Source organism: Carettochelys insculpta, chromosome 1, assembly GCF_033958435.1.
Source record: "Carettochelys insculpta isolate YL-2023 chromosome 1, ASM3395843v1, whole genome shotgun sequence".
NCBI classification, from domain to species: Eukaryota; Metazoa; Chordata; order Testudines; family Carettochelyidae; genus Carettochelys; species Carettochelys insculpta.
In genome coordinates, this window is record NC_134137.1 from 265,634,581 (window position 1) to 265,658,381 (window position 23,801).

Here is a 23,801-nt window from a genome sequence, read left to right on the forward strand (position 1 = left end):
AAGCAGTTTCTGCCGGACCGTGCATGCGCCGGTGCGCGCCGCTCCCCCGCGTGCTCCCGGCCATGTGCGCGATCCGGTCCCCGCCAGTTCCTCTTAACCGCCGTCGGCTGCAGACGGAATCCAACTAGGCTAAGGCCAAGTAGTGTATTCAACGACTTTATCTGTTTTTTCTTAAAGTTTTTTTCAGGCACTTAGGCTACTATAAGCTAGCCGGTTGTTATTTTGTAAAAAAAACGACGAACAAGCTACGAGAGGGACAGCTCAGCCAGTCCCAGTAACAAGCGCCGGAGGCCAGGAGCTAGGGCTATCAGCCCTCCTGCTAAGGCAGGCCATCGGACGGGGAAAACGGCACAAAGAAGGTGCTAAGTACCCACTTAAAAACTCAAAGACTCATCAACAATGTCCTCTTCAGGCTTTTTAAAAAAAAAAAAAAAAAAAAAAAAAAATGCTGCTTCTTGATAAGGCCCTCCAGCCAGAAGCGCCGGAGCGGCCGCAGCAGGAGGGACCCTCCGGGGCCCTTAAAAGGAAAGCTGCCTCCCTCACTCCATACAGCGCAGAAACGGAGGAAAGTATCTCCAGCCCGATCCCTGCCGGCAGCAACAGCGAGCGGGACGGGAGGAGCAAGCAGCCCCCAGCCGCAGCAACAGCTGACCGGCGGCGGCACGGAGAGCCACGTGCAAGCGGCTCAGCCTCCGATACTCAGCCAGCCACCCCGCACCGCAGGCAGGGCGGCGGCTAAGCAAATGCTGGTACCGGCGGCACCGCAGGCAGCGACACCGACCCCCGGGGAACCGGCGGTGCAGAGCGCGCAGGCACGTAGCCTGCCGGCACCGGAGGACACCGCACATGCGGCATCGCCCTCAAGCGTGCCTAGCACGGTGCGGACGGGGCCGGAATCCCCTGTATGCTCCCCAGCCCGATCCCTGCCGGCAGCAACGGCGAGCGGGACGGGAGGAGCGAGCAGCCCCCAGACGCAGCAACAGCTGATCGGCGGCAGCACGGAGAGCCACGTGCAAGCGGCTCAGCCTCCGATAATCAGCCAGCCACCCCGCACCGCAGGCAGGGCGGCGGCTAAACAAGCGCGGGTACCGGCGGCACCGCGGGCAGCGGCACTGACCCCCGGGGAACCGGCGGTGCAGAGCGCGCAGGCACGTAGCCTGCCGGCACTGGAGGACACCGCACATGCGGCACTGCCCTTGAGTGTGCCGAGCTCGGTGCGGACGCCGGAATGCCCTGTATGCTCCCCAGCCCGATCCCTGCCGGCAGCAACAGCGAGTGGGACGGGAGGAGCGAGCAGCCCCCAGCTGCAGCAACAGCTGATAGGCGGCGGCACGGAGAGCCACGTGCAAGTGGCTCACCCTTCGATAATCAGCCAGCTGCCCTGCACCGCAGGCAGGGCGGTGGCTAAACAAGCGCCGGTACCACCGACCCCCGGAAAACCGGCGGTGCAGAGCGCGCAGGCACGCAGCCTGCCGGCACCGAAGGACACCGCACGTGCGGCACCGACTTCGAGTGTGCCGAGCTTGGTGCGGACGGGGCCGGGATCCCCTGTATGTCAGGGGCGGAGTTACCTCCTCAAGGGAGGGGGAAGACTGCACACAAGAGGAGGCATTGCAGCCCCTCTCCGCACAGGGCTGTGGAGTTGCTTTCTCACAGCCCTCCGCTATGTTGCAGACTCCAACTAGAAGGCAGGGGTCCCCCCCCCCCTTGGCCTACCCGGAGCCCCCTTCTCCATTTCTGCAACCAGCCTCACCCTGGCTGGGACCACCTCCACCCTTCCTGGGATTTGAACCGCTGGACTATTAGGCAAAGTCGCTCTCTCTGGGGTCTCGACGGTCTCCCTCCCCCAGACGCACAGGGTATGCACCAAGGGAGTGGTCTAGGTCACCTTCCCAAGACCAGTGCTTATACTGCCATGGTTGCCCCTACCACGCAGGGCATAGACACCATCGGCAATCTACTAGGGAAAGATCGCTACGAACGATCTCGTACCCCCGAGGGCAATTGCGACCGGGGACAGAGACTTAAGCATCTCAGGGGGGACTGGTTATGGAACCCCGAGATTTTCTTCGCACACCTCTAGTGAGAGGGTGTACCATCATCAGCAGGAACCGGAAGGGTCCAGAGAGACGTACCCCAGCGGTTCCTCGCTTTCCTCCCCGGATGAGGCTACGGCCCCGGGGGGCGTCCATCCTCTGGACGATCTCAAACAGTTCCAAGAGCTGTTTTACGAGGGTGGCCTTCACGCAAGGCTTCCAGACAGCAAAGGTGCAAGAGCAACACCATAAGCTCCTCAAAAATCTGAGACCTCCGGCCTCCTCCAAAATAGCAATACCGCTGATGACGCAATCTTGGAGTCTGCCACTATGATATGGCAGACTCCTGTGACTATTCCGCCTGTCCACAAAAGAGCGGAGGAAAAAAAAAAAAAAAAAAAAAAAAAAATACTTCGTGCCCACGAAGGGCATGGAGTTCCTGTTCAGCCACCCACAACCAAATTCTTTGGTGGTGGAGTCGTCGCAACGTGGGGGAATAGACAAACATGCCAAAAAGCTAGAGCTGTTGGGCAGAAAGGTCTACTCCTCCTCCACGCTACTGTTGCCAATGGCAAATTACGCAGCGCATCTAGCGAACCATAATTTCGACAACCACATTAGGTTGACCTCCCTCATGGACTCGCTTCCAGAGGGCACGAAACCAGTGCTCAAGGCCATCATCCGACCATTTTATAACCAGTGGCAAAGGATCACCACAGACAAATGGGTGCTGGAGATCATAGCCACGGGGTACGCCATCCCCTCCCAGTTGCTCCCACCGCCATGACCTCCACCCGGGGCCCCACCTCCAGGAGACCTCCCATGTAGCGAGGCTCAAGCAGGAGGTAGACCATCTCATGCTCGTAGGGGCAGTGGAAAGAGTGCCGGAGCAACTGCAAGGGAGAGGGTTCTACTCGAGGTACTTCCTCACGGGGAGGCCCATCTTAGATTTTCGAGGCCTCACCGGTACCTGCGCAAGCAACGTTTTTGGATGATCACAAACGCCTCCATCCTTACGGCACTAGACGATGGAGATTGGTTCGCAGCCCTCGACTTACAAGGTCCTACCGTTTGGGCTCTCCTCAGCCCCCAGAGTCTTCACCAAGACCTTGGCAGTGGTGTCAGCCTACCTGCACAGACAGGGGGTATTTATATTCCAGTATCTGAATGACTGCCTACTCAAAGGGGCCTCGAAGGAGGAGGTACTACGCATAATATGTGTCACAGCAGGCACGTTCTCTTCGCTCGGCCTGCTTATCAATCTGACAAAATCAAAGACAGACCCCACACAGGACATAGAGTTCGTAGGGGCACGCATAAATTCTATTACAGCGAGGGCGTATCTACCAGAGACTCGCTTTCGGGCCATCGGCTCCCTCGCGCAAGGCTTCACCTTCAGCCCTATGGTGCCGGTTCTGACGTGCTTACAGCCGCTGGGCCACATGGCAGCAGCGACGTTTCGTAGAACAGAACGCCAGGTTACACATGCGCAGCATGCAGCATTGGCTGGCGAGCGTATACAAACCGGCAGCACACAGTTCACAGGATGGCGTCGCCCACAACGGAGGTGCGCAAATCCCTGCAATGGCGGGTAAACCCCGAGAACCTGCTAACAAGGGTACCCTTCCACCAACCACAGGTATTGGTTTTTCTTACTACAGATGCCCCCCTCATAGGGTGGGGAGCACACATGGGCGAAGAGGTGACGCAAGGGCTGTGGTCCTCTATGGAGCAGTCACTGCACACAAATATACTGGAGCTCAAAGCAGTGTTCAATGCCTGCAGACACTTTCGAGACCAACTGAAAGGCAAGGTAGTCGGGATCAGTACAGACGATACCTCCACCATGTTTTATATAAATCGGCAAGGAGGAGCTCGGTCCCGTGCCTTATGTGTAGAAGCAGTCCGGTTGTGGAACTGCTGCATCGCCAACAATGTAACCTTGAAAGCCTTGTACTTACCAGGCGCTCGCAATGTGAAGGCAGACCAGCTGAGCAGGCGTTTCGCACTCACGCACGAGTGGCAGATCCGTCCCGATCTGCTGCAACCGATTTTTCCACGCATGGGGTTTTTCCCCAGATAGACCCTGTTTGCTACTCAGCACAACAAGAAGTGCCCACGATTCTGCTCCAGGGCAGGACTGGGACGGGGGTCCCTGAGGGACGCCTTCGCGATCTCGTGGAGGGGCCCCTGCTTTACGCTTTCCCTCCCACAGTGCTCATCCACAAAGTGTTGCAGAAAGCCAGGAGGGAAGGAACCTGAATGATCCCGATAGTCCCAACGTGGGATCGACAGCAATGGTTCCCCCTATTCCTGCGCATGTCGGACCGGCCACCGATGTCCCCTCCGGTGGCGCGGGATCTGCTCACGCAAGCCCAGGGGTCCATAGTGCATCCGCACCCCCAAAGCCTGCGACTACAAACGTGGTTAATCCATGGCTCAGCTCCCTAGAGAGCACATGTACGGAGGAAGTGCAGCAAGTCCTAGAAAGTAGCAGGAGGACTTCCACCAGGAAGACCTTCAAGCAGAAATGGACTCGCTTTACGGCATGGTGTTCTACCAAACAGCTAGCCCCCTTTCGGTGCCTATGGCTGTGATATTAGAGTATTTACTGGACCTCAAGAGAGGAGGACTCTCGCTATCCTTGTTTCAGGTCCACCTGGCCGCCATTTTGGTGTTCAGACACGAAGAGGAAGGGCACACGGTGTTCGCCCATCCCATGGTTACCAGGTTCTTCAAAGGGTTGGTAAGCCTATACCCCCCTCAGAAACCGCTTCCACCTCTGTGGAACTCGGACCTGGTGCTTAATGCGAAAGGGGACCACCGTTTGAGCCTTTGGCCACGGTTTCCCTCCGCCTCCTTATGATGAAGACGACCTTTCTTCTCGCAATTACGTCAGCTCGCAGGGTGAGCGAGCTTGAGGCAGTTATGGCAACGCCGCCCTGCGCTGTTTTTCCAAGGAGGCGGTAACCATACGGCTGCATCCAGCCTTTGTTCCTAAAGTTTCTTTCTGAGTTTCATACTAATGAACCTATTGTTTACCCTTGTTTATCCAAAGCCTCATAACTCTAACAAAGAGGCGCGCCTACACCTCCTGGACGTGAGCAGGCGCTAGCCTTCTATATGGACAGGACCAAGTCCTTCCGGAGAACGGATAGGCTCCTAGTCTCTATCGCTCCCAAATCAAAAGGAGAATGTCTCTCTTCGCAGAGAATCTCTAAGCACATCGTATCTTGCATAAAAATGTGCTACAAACTCAAAAAGACTCCTTTACTGGCCACGCCCAGGGCTCATTCCACTAGGGCGGTGGCAGCATCAATAGCCTTTTTTTCAAGGGCGTTGCGCTAAAAGACATTTGCAGAGTGGCGACCTGGTCATCCTGTGACACCTTCGCCAAACATTACGCCCTTCACAGGGTATTCCAAGAGGATACCCGTCTCTCGGCAGCGGTCCTCTCGGGGACAAGCTGCACATAATCCGATTACCCACCTCCTATCTTGGGTTACTGCTGGGTAGTCACCTAATGTGGAGCACCCACGGGGACACTCGAAGAAGGAAGAAAGGTTACTCACCGTAGTAACGGTGGTTCTTCGAGATGTGTCCCCGTGGGTGCTCCGCTACCCGCCCATCCTCCCCGCTCCGGATCTCTGTTTAGTGTTTTGCAGGAGCATCCGAGGCGGTTGGTCAAGGAACTGGCGGGGACCGGATCGCGCACATGGCCAGGAGCGCGCGGGGGAGCGGCGCGCACCGGCGCATGCGCGGTCCGGCAGAAACTGCTTGGAAGATCCGATCTGCGGCGCCGGGCGAGCCCGACACCTAATGTGGAGCACCCACGGGGACACATCTCGAAGAACCACCGTTACTACGGTGAGTAACCTTTCTTTGAGGGGCCATGTGGGTACCCATAGCTGTGCCGCTGATTTGAAGGTATATATTGTTGCCAAATCTGAAATAGTTGTGTGTGAGGATAAAGTTACAGAGCTCAGCCATCAGATGTGCTGTAGCATCATCGGGGATACTGTCCTGAGCAGATGGTGTAGTTTCTTAGTGTATTCCTCGGTGGGATCAGAGGAAAGTAGCCTGTAAAATTTTGGTATTGGAGAGTTGTCTGGAAGCCTCCTTCTGGTAGTCAGACCTGTTCATGATGACAGTAGCTCCTTCTTTATCTGCCTCTTTGATTATAATGTCCAGGGTTGTTTCTGAGGCTGTGGCTGGCATCCCCGCACACCAGAACTGCCGAAATTTAACCCCCCACCAGCACTGTGCACCTGGATCTGCTGAAATTTAACCCCCCCCTCCCAGCCCCGGGCACCCCAAACCACTGAAAGTGAACTTGCCACCCCTGCAAACCTGCATCCGCCAAAATTTAAAATCCCTGCCAGCCCTGTGCACCCTGATCTGCTGAAATTTAACCCCTGCCCCCCGCCAGCCCCACACCCTGAACTGCCGAAATTGAAACCCCCCCACCGGCCCTATGCACCCAAACAGCTGCAGCCTTACACACACACGCACCCCACCGGCCCCACAGACTAAATCTGCAGCAGCCTGAACCATCCACCATCTTTTAACCCTCCCTCCCACTCAAGTCCTCAAACTGCCCCCAGCCTTTAACCCCCCCCCCCCACAAATCCAGGCTCACTTACCTTTCAAAAGCAGCACCATCTGCTGCCACTCTGAGCACTTGGAACCAATCAGAGACTTCTACAAGTATTTTAGTAGGAATTTAGTGTCCCTCTTCCGAGTTTTCACCTAGGAGCAAAAAGGTTAGGAACCAATTGTGCTGGTATAGTGAGGGATGAGTGTATTTATAATAGGTTCAAAACCTACTAAACCACCTAGAGTTTGCAGAGCTCCATTTGATAACATCTGCCTATCTTGCTGTCACTTACCCTGAAAACACAATTGCTGTGGAGTAGTTATGTTCAAAAAAAAAAAACAAAAAAACCCCTGTGTAATTTTAAAGTTATTTTTTTAAGGAAACAGGGTCTCCTACTGTTTTCTGAAATAAAGTTTTCCTGCTTGTTCATCTTGCTATAAGGATGGATGGGAGCATAAGAGTGAGCTCATCCCTAAATATTCTGGATTAGACAAAAGCTCAGATTTGAATAGTGAAACCTTAAGGCCATATTCCGGTTTCAGATATGTATGAATGGAACTTGCATTTTTATATTCAGTCAAAATAGCTGCCAGAGTTTTAAAATAACAGAAGCAAAATGGTTACATGTTTTTTGTGAGTTTTGGCAAAACTGTCTGCTGACGTGACACATCATCTGTACTAGAAAGGAAATAATTAGTGGCCCAGTTCCAGAGAGCTGACTATTCAACACAAAAATAGTAAGCCAATTATTAATACCTTGATGATGATGATACCTTGTTTCGTATATACATAGCACTAAGCAGGGCTGTGAGGAACGCAAGTTTTAAGGAATCGGCGTCTTTAAAATTACTTGCTGAGGATTAGCTACTCTTTGAGGGTGCGGGGGGGGCCTTAAGGGGTTCAAAATATTTTTGAAGAGGGTTACATATCCCCTTGGATCTAATAGTGTATTTATTATGGAGGCAAAGCACCATTTGGATTGGCTTTTGAGTGGTTTTCCTACTAAAATTGCTTGTGTGTGCTAATAGGAAATGTCCTCCCCCGCGCCCCCCCCCGTACATAGATATTTCAGTGCACTGTGACTTTAAATCTGCGCGTTCATTACCAAGTAGACCTATCTATCAAACGAGGGAGCTGATAAACATAGGGGAGGATATGAAATGAACTCGGATGTGTTTGCATACTGGTTTGAGAAATATGGCTCAGAGCCAGTTCCATCACCAGCTTCATTACATATTCAGACCTGAGAAAAACATAGGGACTCAAACATATTTCAGGGTGGCAAAGGAAAATTCCTGCCAGGACATAAAAGTGAGGATGACTACCAGTAACAGAATCACTTACCTGCTGTAATGCTCCTTCCGTGGCTTCTGTCACACCCCCTGGCTTGAAGTGGTTTCCATCATACACAGGATTTACAGTTTGGTTCAGTGGCTCTCAGCACCCCCCTGTCCCCCATACAGATTTTTCCAGCACCTTGCATGGGTTAAACTAGTTTGATTGTACTCAGCTCTTCTTCCAGTATCTCAGCACAGAAATTACGCTTAGACTCACTAATCCTCAGCTCTGCTGTCATTTTTATTATTCTCTGTGCAAATCCCATGGCAAATGCATAGCGAGAGGCTTAAAAAACAACCTTCACCATAATTCCTGTAATCTCAGTTTGTGCTGAAAAATTTACCAGTGTCTGAGCCCCCAAAGAACCCTGTGGGCAGCCCACCCCCACCTTCCCTACATGCCTCTTGCACACTGGACCACCAGAACCCTGCACTTCTGACTTCTCTCCCTCCCTCCCAGCACTTTCAGAGTTTGTGACTCACCTGATTGATGTTCCATCCCCCCTCCCTCCTAGAGCTGGAATGCCACAAATTAGCTGCTCACAACTGGCCCAGCTCTGGGATGGGGTGGGAGGAGCAGGGGTAAAGTACAGACCAGGTGATTAGTGCACTCTGAAAGTGCTTGGAGGGAGGGGGAGGAGCAGATAAGTGTAGGCCCCAGTGTGTGAGAAGTGCATGTGCAGGGGGCCGTGGGGCCTCAGGTAGAATCCCAGTGAGCCTAAGGCTGCTGTCTCCCGCTGAGGTGGAGAGCCTTTCGTGTGCCCCACTCATGATTTGTGGTTGCCATCGCTGACCTATGATTAGGGCAACCACATCTCCCCGTCCCAAACACAGAGTTTTTTTTAAAGGTTTGAGGGTTTTTCAAGCTTGAGGGGAAGGGATGTAAAAACCCGTCTGATTGGTTAGCCAGTTAAATGGTAAGTTTAACCAGTTAACCAATCAAAGGAGGTGGGGCAGCTGAGGAAGCCACTGGTCCAGGCTAGAGCAGCCTCTCCCCCCTCCTCCATCTCATGGGCAGGAACGCTCCAGCTGGACAGCGCAGCCTCCATCCCCAGTACAACACCAGCAGGGTGCCTCCAGCCAGGCTGTAGCAGCTCCTCTCTGCAGCCTGGCCAGTGACCTCTCCCCAGCCACTGTGTATGGGGACTGCTCTGGCTGGTCTGGAGCACCCCCTTACCACAGCATCCCTGTAAGGCTGGAGCAACCCTGTGCCTGCAGTGGGGAGGGAGGGGGTGGAGCTCCTCCAGCCCCTACTGCTTAAAGATTAACATCCCTAGAGGGGAGTATTTGCCCTGTAACACTATCTCTTTGGGTGAGCAGTAAACAGGATGAGTTGCATTCACATGTTTTATTTTGCTGATCACCTAAGCTTGGTTGTGGGCGCAGTTTGATATTGCATAAGCAAAGTTACACACGCTACTGAGTGTTTGTCATACAATACCCGCTGGGCTGCCTCTGATCATGTCCCATTGGGACCGGCTTGTAGGCAAGGCCCAAAGTGGCATACAGACAGCAGGACCCAGCCAGTCATGGATACTGTTGTCAACTGGAGCCCTGGTCCCTGAAGGCACGGGGCCCAAGGGGACCATCTTGCTCGCCTTGCCCTAAGACCAGGCCTGGGCATGATGCTAAAGGAGAAAGGCTCTTAGCAAACTATACTTGGATCTTCAGCAGCTTGTATGTAAAGGAGTGTTACAATTGTCTCTGTGGTTTTCTAAGATTTGCTTTTACACAATATGAAACTGTGACTCTAAGTAATGAATTGGACTGGATGGAGAATGGTTGAGACAGGAGAGTGAAGAGCAAAGAGCAGTAGTAGGTTTCAAGTGCTAACAGTGTACTGATTTCATCCTCTGACCCTATACCTTCAGGCTATGGCTACACTCTGGTTTCTATTTAGGGGTACACCGTAGCCCTAGCCTTAGTGTTTGTGGCAAAGATTGTTTCTTGAGAAATGGACTCTTTAGCCACTCACGATGCTGCTGTATGAGGATCGGTTTTTTGAGATGCTGTCAAAATAGATACCACAGAGCGTAGTATGTAGGACCTTTACTGTTTTAAAACTGGATTCATTCCAATGCCCCATTCTTTTACCACTGGGGTGACCATACCTCCCTGTCCCAAATACGGGACAGGGAGATATGTGGGGGAGGGACAGCTTCTCCTAGCAATACCAAGCCCCAGGGAAGTGGCAGCCATGGTTGCTCCTGCCCCCAGCCCCCAAATACAGGACAATTTGTCCCTTTAAAAAAAAAAATAAGTAGGGACCTTTTTGGCATCCCAAATACAGGACCATCCTGCCAAACACAGGACTGTTGATCACGTCATTTACCACTCTATACCAAACTGCTATCATTGTGTTAATACATTATAGAATCTTTTCTGATTACGCCTGCATTCTGGAGTTCTAATCTTCATGTTTACTTTAGGTCAGAAAAGCTGTTCAAACACCCTTGTGGCATGAAAAGGACATTGCTACTAAGTGACGTTTATTTCCAATGGGAATATAAATGCCAAGCAGAGTGAAGGGCTACTATTATCATTAACCTTGTGTTTTTTGTAAAGTGGAATTAACACAGTTATAGAAACTTCTGAAATAGCTGAGGCATTAGATGAAAACAATCTATTGTGTTCTCCTGTCCTTTGCTACTGGAGTTTTAAGGTTACATAAGTTGATTCCCTTGATTTCCCCCCCCCCCCCACCCGCCCCTTAACAGGAACAAAACAAAACAAAACCTCCTCAAACTCTCGCTTGCTTGCTTGCAAGCTGCCTGTCCTCCCCCTTCCCCCGCACAAAACAGGCATGCTTCAGAGAGGTGGAGCTATTACACGCTATGTTTTTGAACTATAAACTTTCGGTACATACTGAGCATCTAATTAGAACTCCTTGTCAGCTGACTAGAAAACTTGTAAAGGGGTGTATGTGAACCTGTCATATGATCATAATTATTGTGAAATTAATCACTCATGCATACAGCAGCATTCGTGGGAATCTGGTATCAACATACATGACAACTATGTCTTCTGATCTAGGTAAGGCTGGCTTGTTTGGATTTTGTGAATTGTTTTTTGTTAACTGTTAAAGTCTTGGAATTGGAGTTGTTGCCTGCAAAATATTTACTTGTGTTTTGGTCCAAAGACAAATAAACAGCAAATTTTATAGCTGGTGTCTTTAAAGTATAAACATTATAAATTCAGCTGCTTGATTGTGTAATACATCTGGAATATTTTTGTTCTGACTAATCCGTTTATAGATTTGTTTTTCCCCTTGAAGTATTTGGCAAATTCATCGTGTAAAATTACTGGATTTTTTTTTTCCTGACCATTTTGCTACTACTTGCGCCCCAACTCTCAAACAATTGAGTTTGTAGATATTACATTGCTTTCTATTTCAGGTTTGTTATTGAGCTGACAGCAACAATTCATTTTACAGTTGCAGGTCCCTAGGCTATACTGCTATAAAGCAGTATGTCAGAAATGTTTATTTTCTCAGTGGTTTATAAATTAAGTATACATTGTTAATTTGTGAGAGTTTGCTTTCCAAGTAATTCTTTGTGTGGTCTTGTAATGGTCATGTTCACTTACTCTAAGATGACTTCGTAACTTGCTTTGCAGTAAGGAGTTGTGTGTGTTTTTTGTCTTAAAGTTGTGATATAATTTCAGGCTTGGTAAGTGCTCACTGTGCAGGGCAGAAAATGTAAACTCTTTCTGGCCCTAAAAGCAAGCTGTAATACTTTAATTAAATGGAATCTAATAAAAATTGGAGGTGAAATAGATCTGTTAGGAAAAACCCAACACTCTGTGGTGTTCTGAAAAGCACCGAACCAGTTGGCGAGGAGAGGAGAAGAGAGAACTCCTTTGTGTTGTGGGCTGGGGTTTGACTTGGGGTTTTGATAGTAATCTTCTGAGGAAGCTCGGTATGAACCCTGCAGCTAACTGCAGGACTCCATTCTCTGAAGATCTACCTATCATGAGTGCAGTTCTCCTGACGTCAGTTACTTCCTAGTGTCCACCTTCCAGTTAGTACCCAGTGCAACATGCTGTCCATATCAGGCATTGCCATCAGATCCCATTAATTAATTTCACGTTCCAAGGAATGTGCACAGCTTTTAAAAACCTTTCTAATTTTTAGCTTTAGCAAACAGAACCCTTCTCTTACTGTTCTCCCAAATCCTTCAATTCATGTACTATCTTCATGCTTTCACGCAATCCCATCATGAGGGACACAAGAACCTTTTCTCCACATTCCTTTGTTCCTCCAGCTTTTTATTTCAACTTTGTAATAGCTAACACCAACCTTTATTGGCATGCTGTATATGGAAAAACTATGCTTTATAAAGTTGTATTATATAACATTGCTTCAGGAAGAAAGTTGGCAGGATGCACAAGTGTGCATTGGAAATAAATGATTGTCTCGTACATGCATCCGCGCCATTTTGCATTTTAAGGGAAAGAATTTTCAGGGTGCTATTGTGGTCAAATTCGGAGGGTGTAATAGGAGCACGGTTCTCTAAAGATAGTTGTCATCTGAGTGGTGTGTGATAGAAGGATGAGTGATGGGCAGCGCCTATCTCTCAATTTCTGGAAATTGATCAATATTAACTAAGATAATTAGCTGTATTAGCTTGCTTTCTGCCTATCCTAGCTGCTGTTCCCACATTATAACCCTTCTTCTCCTTTCAGGGGTTTATTACTATGCCATTTCAATTTTTATTGTGTTAAATTATGAATGCACATGCTAATAGTCTGGATGCAGAAAAATTTGACCCTTAATCTTGAAGAGTTGAATGGGCTTCTATGTTGTACAAGGGAATATAACACAACCTTCCCTGAGTGGCAGTCAGTGGCCTTGGTTAATTGCTGGCAAGAGTTTCTTGACCTTGTACTACATTGCAGATAGTTTTCTTGGGTTGTGGAGGTAAAGCAGAAGACATGAAAACAGGACATAGGCTTCGCACAGCAAGTGGAGGCCTTACTGTAAAACTCTGATAAGAGATCTGCTTGAACTTCTTCAATCAAGCAACCCTGGGAAATGTGGTATGCCAGAGTAGAGAAGTTTTCGAACCTCGGGAGGCTGCATGAGAGGGATGGGAGTACATGTGACTTGGCATGTGCTGCCCACCACTCCCAAACACTGTTCCCCCTGCTGCTTCCATAGCAGCAGGGGAGAAACCTCTGTGTAAGCATTTCATTGTGCTGCCGTTCCCTCAGGTCCCAACAGACAAAAAAAGGATTTCTGAACAAACAAACTGAATTTAAACTGGCTCTGTTCGAGGGGTCTCGGTCCTTCCAGGGAGAGGTTACAAGGGCTCAATCTACTGAGGCTGCATAAGACTGATGGGTGACCTTTGGTGAGCATTTAGTGTGCATGTATTTACTATTTTTATTGCTTTCTCTATAATGCTTTTACCTTAAGTATAAATATGCTTGCTTGTAAAAAGTTGTGTGGTAACTTGGGATTGCTGGCAGTCACAGCTGTTTGTAACCTTTCAGGAGATAGCGAAGTGCCAGGCAGTGCAGTTTGCTGGGAACATAATAGCGTAGGCTAGCAGAACTGTGCAACCCGGGAAACCCCAGGTCAGAAGGGAGAGAAAGAGACATACCTCTTCCCAAGAGGGAGAATAGCTGAGGAGATGGGAATCTAGAGTGGGTACTATCTAGGAAGAAAATGGGTACAGTTGCCATGAAATGATGCTGGAGCTTTCAGAAGAACAGCAAATATTGTGAGTTGGCAAGAATGTTTTGGTTTTAAATTTCCCTTTTTACCCAACCAAAGGTTTACAAGCTTTAATTTTATAAACTGAGGAAGGATATTTGCAGAAGAAAGGGTTTGGGACATTGAGGGCCTTTACCAGACAGTCTTAGAGGGGTAGTTATGTAGCTTCACAAATAACAAGCAGTCATGTAGCACCTTAGAGACTAAGAAATTTATTAAACAATGAGCTTCCATGGGTAAGACCCACCTCTTCAGTGAATGCTGCATGGGCAGTGTAAAACACCATACAAAAACACTTGCCTTCATGAAACATTGGTAACTTTACAAGGAAGCTTATTTCAGCTTCTGTTTTTTGTTTTTTAGCAGCATGGGATTTTGTGGGAAGCTCCTATTCTTCTCTGTTTTAGGAATACTATAAATACCAGAACAGGAAATTGCTTTAATTTGTCACATGACATTTCAACTGTTTTCAGTGCCTAGTGCTTCTAAAGAAAATTATCCAAGTCTTTACATCAACAATAACGTCAAATAATTACCAGCTTGGGAGTTAATCTAGGGATGTGTGTTAGTACCAATTGATGTGATGAAATAAGTCCATTTGGGGATGGTGGGGGAGAGGCAGAGGGAGTCTGGATAGCGTAAAAACATTAAACTATTGGCCTTGGTCTTTTTGGAATTCTTGTATGTGTCAACCTGATCATTTCATAAACTTTAAGCTGAGTACATTAGTGTTTAATTACACAGCAGATGAAAGAATGGTTGCAAATCTATATAACGTTCAGTCTGAAGTGAGTATCTGAATATCAAAACAATGTTCTCTGGCAGAAGAGATTTAATTTTCCTTTTAAATCCAAGACTTATGGGAATATGATTTACCACCTCAATGTTGACAAAACAAACCAGCAGTCATGTAGGACTTTAAAGACCAACAAAATTATTTATTAGGTGATGGGCTTTTGTGGGACAGACCCACTTCTTCAGATCTGGAGATAGTGCTGTATCTGAAATAGCATGATGGTTTTATAAAACAGAGATCCCCCCCCCATCCCCCCCAAAAAAAGACATAAAAACTGACAAATCAGGTATCTCCAGATCTGAAGAAGTGGTTCTGCCCCACAAAAGCTCATCACCTAATAAGTCATTTTGTTAGTCTTTAAAGTGCTATGTGACTGCTTCCTTGTTTTGTTAGAATACAGACTAACACGGCTACCTCTATGTTAATCCTCGATGTTGGTCATTGTGCTCTAATGATATGGTGGTCTAACCCTTCATAGGCAAAGGCTACATCAGAATTGGCACCGCTGAGCAAATTCAGTAAAGGAGAATGACTAGGAGACTGCAAGAGGAGTTCTAACTGAATGGTTGCACAGGAAGCCCTAAATGTGCTTACATCAGCCGTCTGTGGCGACTCTTGGTGTTTCCAACCAGGTCAAAAGCAGGAAGTACTGGAATTCTTGTGAAATTTGCAGCTTGAGTTCTTTCTCGTTCTCATTCCCAGGGAGCTGCTCTTTGTTCTGTGTTCTGTAGATGTTGGCTGTTAATTAGTTGGCAGCAAGCTGGAAGTACTTCAGTAGCCTGAAAATGGGCCATATGCCCCAAAGATTAGAAAAAGCCTGCGAAGTAGAGCGGCTGTAGTACTGCAAAGAGGCATTGGGGGTGGGTACCTGTGTGGGGGAAGGGGGCACAGGTCTCACAGCCTGCTTCAGTCTGCGCTAACAAACAAGATGATTTTCTAAGGTATTTTACTTTTTAAATGATGTTTTTGTCTTTCGGCAGTAAATGTTAGCGTCTGGCCTTTGTTATGCAGCTAGCCCTAGTGCACAGCATTCTAGAATTGAGGCATCACCTTTAAAACTTTTCAGATTTTAATCTACAGTTTTAGAGGGGGTGGTGTTTGTTTATATATGTTTGACTGAGCGATCAGTGGTTATGCCATACATGTTATCCGTTTCTGCAACTTGAAAGAAGAGTTTAAATGAGAGATCTTACTGTGAACAGTGTGGCTCAGGTATTAGACTTCCTCAGGCTTTTTCTTTGGACTTTTTAGTTTCTTGTATATATTTCTGGGAGATTTTATATGGACTTTTTATATCACATAAAATAAACTGAGGGAATTAAGATGTGTACATTTGTATTTAAATTAATCAAAAGAATAATTTGTTTTAAGCCTTCTTTAATTGTTTTTTCTCTTCCTGGGGCTGAGGTATTTTCTTGCAACATCCTGTTTCTAAATATATTGACCCGAAGTGTTTATCTTTTAAACTGTACCTATTTTTAAAATAAGCAAGTTGCCGCAGAGCTGTCTTAATGCGCCCTCCCCTTCCCCCCCCCCCCCCCACCCCGGCCCTGGTTCAAACTCCCTGCTGGCTCACCACCCGAGCACGGCTCTGGCTCAAACCCCCACCCCCATGTGTGACTTGGGTTCAACACCCCCTGCAGCCTAGCTGACCACTCCCACATGTGGATCTAGCTCCACCCACTTCCCCAGAACCATCCCACTTTCCCAGCTCAACTCACCTCCCTGGCTCCCTGCCATGACCCCAACCCAGCACCGGGCTTAACCTTCCCCAACTGCCCCCCCACCCCACCCAAGGACTTCCTTGCAAAAGGAGCTCCAGGTGCTCCTGCTGCTTCCCTGGCTGCAGAATGTGCATTCCGCCAGGGGAAAAGGCTGCCCTTTCTCCCCCAACTTACATGAAATTCAAGTTATGCCAGGGTGTGTGGGAATGCAACCCTTGCGTAAATTGAGGCCCTGCTGTATAGACAATGCAAACACAGCAACATTCACACTGTATTTTAGAACCTCAACTCCCTTTGTAAGTACAGCGTTTGTATTTCTGTAATGTTAAGTACTTCTGTCTTTTCTTTACCTATTTTTTTAAACGAGTGCTTCCCCAGTAGCAGTGGGGTGCCCATGCCAAAGATAGCTCTTACTTTCAGTTACACAGAGTAAGTCCATGTTACGTAGTTTGTTTATTGCTGGTATCTTAAATAGAAATGAAGGATGCACCTGATATTATAGACAACATTCACTTCAATAATCCTAGTGAGTGTAATAAAGGCTGCCTGTGAGAGTAAGGGTTCCTCATTTTAAAAAGTGCAGAATTGAGCTCTTTAGAAAATGATGGATCAGTACATATGGGGCCTGATCCACAGCATATTGAAGTCAACTGAATGATTCCTCTTGATGTCTCTGGCATCTTAGCCATGAACATTCCACAGAATACATATGGCTGTAGAGGGAAAAGTAATATAGAAAGAAGACATAGACAGAGGAAGTCCCAGTGTGGAGGAATGCCATGAGCATGAAGAGAAAAATCCACCTGATGTCATTACAGAAGTGCTTCCTGTTTAATGCCTTTTACAGTTGAAACTGCTGTTGTATGGAGAGCCTCCCCAAATCTTGTGCCTCTGGGGTGGGGGATCAGAGGGGTAGCCGTGTTTAGTCTGGATCTGCAACAGCAACGAAGGGTCCTGTGGCACCTTATAGACTAACAGAAAAGTTTTGAGCATGAGCTTTCGTGAGCACAGACTCACTTCATCAGATGCTGGTTTTGGATTTCCAAGACCAGCATCTGATGAAGTGAGTCTGTGCTCACGAAAGCTCATACTCAAAACGCTTCTGTTAGTCTATAAGGTGCCACAGGAACCTTCGTGGCTGGGGTGAGGGAGGGACTCTAGCCAGGGCTGAGAGCTGTGCTGTGTTCCTGGCTTGGTAGAGCTGAGAGCTCCACCTCAACCACATTCAAGCTCTCAGCTTTCCCCCACTCCGGCCCCAGATGAGCTGTCTGCTCTCACTCTAGCTGGGGCCATGGTAAGGGGGTGGGTGGCGGGGATGGGAGAGGCTCTGCAGGAACAGGCAAAGCAAGGAGCTAACCTCCCCAGGGAGAAGCTTCATCTGCTGCCCATACTGGCGTCCTGTGTCTCCAGCCAAACATGCAAGAAGCTGGAAAAGCCTACAGAGATGGGGAGGAAGAGGTAGAAGGAGAGAGACAGCTTTCAGACACAACAGTCTGGTGACTCTCCACCTTTCCAGACTACTGTACTCCTTTTGGGAGTGTGTGTTCTGTGAGTACCCCAAGTTTCACATCACTTAAAAGCTTCTTGCTTACAAAATAAGGCATAAAACTGTTCAGGTGTTACAGCACACTGTTACTGAGAAATCGCTTACTTTCTCATTTTGCTTATACAATTATAACATAAATCAATTGGAAAAATAAATATACTTACTTACTTACAGGTCAGTGTACAGTACAGGGATTAGCAAACCCTGGCACAGGTATGGCATGGGACCCCATTTTTATTGGCATACAAGGCAGGAACTCAGCCCCACATCTTCTCTATGCCACCAGGAGTTTGCTCAAAGCCATGCGGGTTGTGGGGTAACAAAAGACCAGCTAATGTTACCATCCACCACCTGCCGGATAAAGCTGTGCATCGTAATGTGTTTGGTAATGGACCTGTTGTAAGTAGGACTGTTGGTGACCTATGCAGAGGTCAAATTTTGGCAGTCCACATCAGAAAGGTGGTTGACCTCTGGTATAGTACATAGAGCAGCATAAGCACGTCTGTGTGTGAAATTCTAGTTTGTACTGACTTGGCTCCTACTTCTTATGTAGTCTGTTGTAAAACTAGGCGAGTAAAGTGGTGCATATGCATATTAGCACTTCATTTGTAATCTCCCATCAGCCTGATTTCTGTGCCCCCTTTGAAGTAAGGGACAAGTGTAGACATAGCTGAGTTAAAGCACCCTGAAAAATTTCTGAATATCCCCAGTGGCATGTGTATCCCTGTCTGAGAACTACTGCAATACCCAGTGATATGACTTTGTGAATTAACCATGTCTGTTTTCAATACAGAGGAAGGGATGGCTGTAAGTAATCCCTTACAGAACTGCCTGCTCATGGAGACTGGGAGACCCAGAAAAAACCCCTAATGTTGGGCCTAAACTAGTTATAAAATAATAGCTATATGTATAAAATTCCAAACGTTATATCTCCCTAGATAAAGGTCATTACTATGTACTCCTTTTAATATTTTTTAAAATGCTCTGAATTGTTTTGTTTTGGGGTATTTCCCTACCCCCATTAGGCTTTGAACCGGAGGTGAGATAAGATTCTGTCAGACAAGAGCAAGGTGGCTTTTTTGAAAGAAAAGTTCTTGATGGTTATATAAATGAAAGAGGGAAGGCACATAAAGTTAAGCTGACAGAACATCAGTAAATATATGTATAGCAAGGTTAACCAGCAGTGTGACTGTATAGATGTTGTGCATGAATGGCAACGGTCCCTCTAGGACAGTGCTGGAAATGTCAAAGCAGTTGTTAACATCTGCCATGCTACATCAGTATCTGTCCAATTCTTCGAGTGCTAGTTCATGTTGATTCCATTCTAGGGGTGTGGCACCCACGTACACAGTCATTGGAGATTTTTTTGCTTTAATGGTATCGGTAGGATTGGCAGTGGGGCCTTCTGGAGTGTCACACTCACATGTTGGTATATTATGCACTGCAGTGACAACTCTTTGCACTCTCAATCCCGTCTTACTTCCCATGACGGTTGGAGCACCTTATCTTGCATTGCAAGAGTGTTAGCAGTTCTTGACAGACGATCAGCTGTCCTCTTTATATAGTTCTCAGCTAGCTAGCTAGCTAGCTAGCTAGCAGTTCAGTGGTTAGTCCTAGCTTGAAAGTTGTCCCGGAGTGGGGCACGCCCTGTTCTTCTTCAAGTGTCCCCGTGGGTGCTCCACATTAGGTGCCGGGCTCGCCCGGCGCCGCAGATCGGATCTTCCAAGCAGTTTCTGCTGGACTGCGCATGCTCCGGTGCGCGCTGCTCCCTTGCGCACTCCTGGCCACGTGCGCGATCCGGTCCCTGCCAGTTCCTCTAAACTGCCGTTGGCTGCAGACGGAATCCGACTAGGCTACAGCCAAGTTAGCGTACTCAATGGTTTTTAGCTGTTTTCTTTAAAGTTTTCAAGTTCTTAGTCTATTCTTAAGGTAGCCAGTTGTTGTTGTTTTCAAAAAAAAAGAAACAACAAGCGGGACGGAATTCAGTCCAGTCCTAGTAACAAGCGGAGCACCGGAGGCCAGGAGCCTAGGGCCATTAGCCCTCCTGCCGTGGCAGGCTATCCGAGAGGGGGAAAACAGCACAGAGAAGGTGCTAAGTACCCCATTAACAACTAAAAGACTCACCAACAATGTCCTCTTCAGGATTCAAGAAATGTGAGTCTTGCCGAGAGGCAATGCCAGCGTCTGATGGGCACAGTCACTGTATAAGGTGCCTTGGGGAGTCCCATGTCACGCAGAAATGCTCCTTCTGTGCAAAATTAACAGCCAGAGCAAGGAAGGACAGGGAGATGCGGCTTAAAATGCTGCTATTCGACAAGGCCCTCCAGCCAGACGTGCCAGAGCGGCCGCAGCAGGAGGGACCCTCTGGGGCCCATAAAAGGAAAGCTGCCTCCCTCACCCCATCAGCGCAAAAACGGAGGAAAGTCTCCCCAGCCCAATCTCTGCCGGCAGCAACAGCGAGCGGGACGGGAGGAGCGCACAGCCCCCAGCCGCAGCAACAGCTGATTGGCGGCGGCACGGAGAGCCACGTGGAGGCGGCTCAGCCTCCGATGATCAAACAGCTGCCCCGCACTGCAGGCAGGGCGGCGGCTAAACAAGTGCCGGTACCGGCGGCACCGCAGGCAGCGGCACTGAACCCCGGAGAACGGGTGGTGCAGAGCGCGCAGGCACGCAGCCTGCAGGCACGGGAGGACACCGCCTGCGCGGCACCGCCCAAGAGCGTGCTGAGCGTGGCGCGGACGGGGCTGAGATCCCCCTGCACGTCAGGGGGCGGAGCCACCCCCTTAAGGGAGGGGGAAGGTTGCACACAAAACAAGGCACTGCAGCCCCTCTCCAGACAGGGCTGCAGAGTTGCTTTCTCTCAGCCCTCCGTTCATGCTGCGGACTCCAACTAGAAGGCAGGGGTCCCCCCTAGCCTACCCGGAGCCCCCGTTTCTATTTTTACAACCAGCCTCGCCCTGGCTGGGACCACCCTCACCCTTCTTGGGGTTTGAGCCGCTGGAGTACTATCACAAATCGCTCTCTCAAGTGTCCCATGTCTCTCGACGATCTCGCTCCCCCAGACGCAGGGGGTACGCACCAAGGGAGTGGTCTAGGTCACCTTCCCAAGAACAGTGCCCATGCTGCCATGGTCGTCCCTATCACGCAGGGCATAGACACCACCGGCATTCTGCCAGGGAAAGATCCCCACAGACGGTCCCGTATCCCCGAGGGCAATCGCGAACGGGGACAGAGACTCAAGTATCTCAGGGAGAACTGGTTATGGAACCCCGAGATTTTCCCTCGCAAGCTTCCAGCGAGCGGATGTACCATCGCCAACAGGAACCGGAAGGGTCCAGAGAGGCGTATCCTGGTGGTTCCTCGCTCTCCTCCCCGGACAAGGCTACGGCCTTGGGGGACGTCCATCCTCCGGACGATCTCAAACAGTTTCAAGAGCTGTTTAAAAGGGTGGCCTTCGCGCAAGGCATCCAGACAGCAGAAGTGCAAGAGAAACAGCATAAGCTCCTCAAAAATCTGAGACCTCCGGCCTCCTCCAAAATAGCAATACCGCTTGACGTAGCAATCTTGGAGTCCGCCACTACAATATGGTAGACCCCTGCAACTATTCTGTCTGTCCACAAAAGAGCGGACAAGAAATACTTAGTGCCAGCGAAGGGCATGGAGTTCCTGTTCAGCCACCCACAACCAAATTCCTTCGTGGTAGAGTCGTCACAACAAAGATCAAAGACATCTCAATTCAAGACAGGGGGAACAGACAAAGATGCCAAGAAGCTAGAGCTGTTCGGCAGAAAGGTCTACTCCTCCTCCACACTACTGTTGCGAATGGCAAATTACGCAGCACATTTAGCGAACCACAATTTCGACAGCTACACTAGGTTAACCTCCCTCATGGACTCGCTTCCAGAGGACAAGAAACCAGTGCTCAAGGCCATCGTGCAAGAAGGCTACGCGGCCTCGAGGACGGGAGTTCAGATCACCCTGGAAGTTGCGGACCCAGCAGCACGCTCCACAGCTACGACAGTGGTGATGCGAAGGGAGTCTGGCTCCAGACTTCGGGTATACTGAGGGATCTGCAGGCAAAGATAGTCGATCTTCCCTTCGACACGCAGAAGCTGTTTGCTGAATCAGCTGACCCAGTCCTTCATTCCAGTAAAGATTCAAGAGCCACACTTAGGACCCTGGGGATTTACACCCCTCCATACAGAGAGAAAAAGTACTACCCTCAACAAAGACGGTACCAGTACCAGCCACAGCGTCCCCAGTACCACAGGGGTTACGAGCATGGGCGACGTCAACAGCACCAGCAGTACAGAACTCCCAGGCGACGTTCCCAAGAGAGCCGTGCGTCCTCGGGGCAGGGCCAAAGGCCACAAGTTTGACACACAGATCCAGGGCTGTGCCATCGCTACCATCGCCCAAGGTCATCCGAAGCTGTTATTCCACCATCGCCTCCGACCATTCTACGACCAGTGGCAAAGGATCACCACAGACAAATGGGTGCTGGAGATCATAGCCACGGGGTACGCCATCCCCTTCCAGTCGCTCCCACCGCCACGACCTCCACCCAGGCCCCACCTCCAGGAGGCCTCCCACATAGCAAGGCTCAAGCAGGAGGTAGACCATCTCATGCTCATAGGGGCAGTGGAAAGAGTGCCGGAGCAACTGCAAGGGAAAGGGTTCTACTCGAGGTACTTCCTCACGGAGAAAGACAGGAGGCTGGAGGCCCATCTTAGATCTTCGAGGCCTCAGCCGGTACCTGCGCAAGCAACGCTTTTGGATGATCACAATCGCCTCTATCCTTACAGCACTGGACGTTGGAGATTGGTTCGCAGCCCTCGACTTACAAGACGCGTATTTTCACATAACTATCCATCCGGCTCACCGACGATTCCTCCGGTTCATGGTAGGCAAAGAACATTTTCAATACAAGGTCCTACCGTTTGGCCTCTCCTCGTCCCCCAGAGTCTTCACCAAGACCTTGGCAGTAGTGTCAGCCTACCTGCACAGACAGGGGGTATTTATATTCCCATATCTGGACGACTGCCTACTCAAAGGGGCCTCGAAGGAAGAGGTACTACACATGATACGCGTCACAGCAGGCACGTTCTCTTCGCTCTGCCTGGTTATCAATCTGGCAAAATCAAAGATAGACCCCACACGGGACATAGAGTTCATAGGGGCACGCATAAATTCTATTACAGTGAGGGTGTATCTACCAGAGACACGATTTCGGGCCATCAGCTCCCTCATGCAAGTCATCACCTTCAGCCCTACGGTGCCGGTTCTGACGTGCTTACAGCTGCTGGGCCACATGGCAGCAGCGACGTTCGTAGTACAGAACGCCAGGTTACACATGCGCAGCATGCAGCACTGGCTGGTGTGTGTATACAAACCCGGCAGCACACACCGTTCACATGGTGGTGTCGCCCACAACAGAGGTGCGCAAATTCCTGCAATGGTGGGTAAACCCCAAGAACATGCTAACAGGGGTACCCTTCCACTAACCACAAATATCGGTTTTTCTTACTACAGATGCCTCCCACATAGGGTGGGGAGCACACATGGGCGAAGAGGTGACGCAAGGACTGTGGTCCTCCGCGGAACAGTCACTGCACATAAATATACTGGAGCTCAGAGCAGTGTTCAACGCCTGCAGACACTTTCGAGACCATATACAAGGCAAAGTAGTTGGGATCAGTACAGACAATACCTCCACCATGTTTTATATAAATCGGCAAGGAGGAGCTTGGTCCTGTGCCTTATGTGCGGAAGCAGTCCGGTTGTGGAACTGGTGTATCGCCAACAATATAACCTTGAAAGTCTCATACTTACCAGGCGCTCGCAATGTGAAGGCAGACCACATCGCACTCACACACGAGTGGCAGATCCGTCCTGATCTGCTACGACCGATTTTTTTACGCGTGGGGCTTTCCCCAGATAGACCTGTTTGCCACTCAACACAACAAGAAGTGCCCACGATTCTGCTCCAGGGCAGGACTGGGACGGGGGTCTCTGGGGGACGCATTCACGATCTCGTGGAGGGGCCCCT

At 49.4% G+C, this 23,801-nt stretch overlaps 1 protein-coding gene across 4 annotated transcripts in view; it reads left to right on the plus strand.

The window, feature by feature from the left end:
• FGD4 (FYVE, RhoGEF and PH domain containing 4) overlaps positions 1-23,801 on the plus strand; it is a 218,236-nt gene that overhangs the window by 94,292 nt on the left and 100,143 nt on the right. Inside the window, exon 1 of one of the 4 annotated variants that reach the window (XM_075006718.1) lies at positions 10,854-11,003. The exons of the other annotated variants lie outside the window; for them this stretch is intronic. Within the exon in view, the coding sequence (XP_074862819.1) occupies positions 10,907-11,003 (97 nt within the window). The 5' untranslated portion in view covers positions 10,854-10,906. Of the gene's footprint in view, positions 1-10,853; positions 11,004-23,801 lie in introns of those variants that run through there. 4 annotated transcript variants of the gene reach the window in all.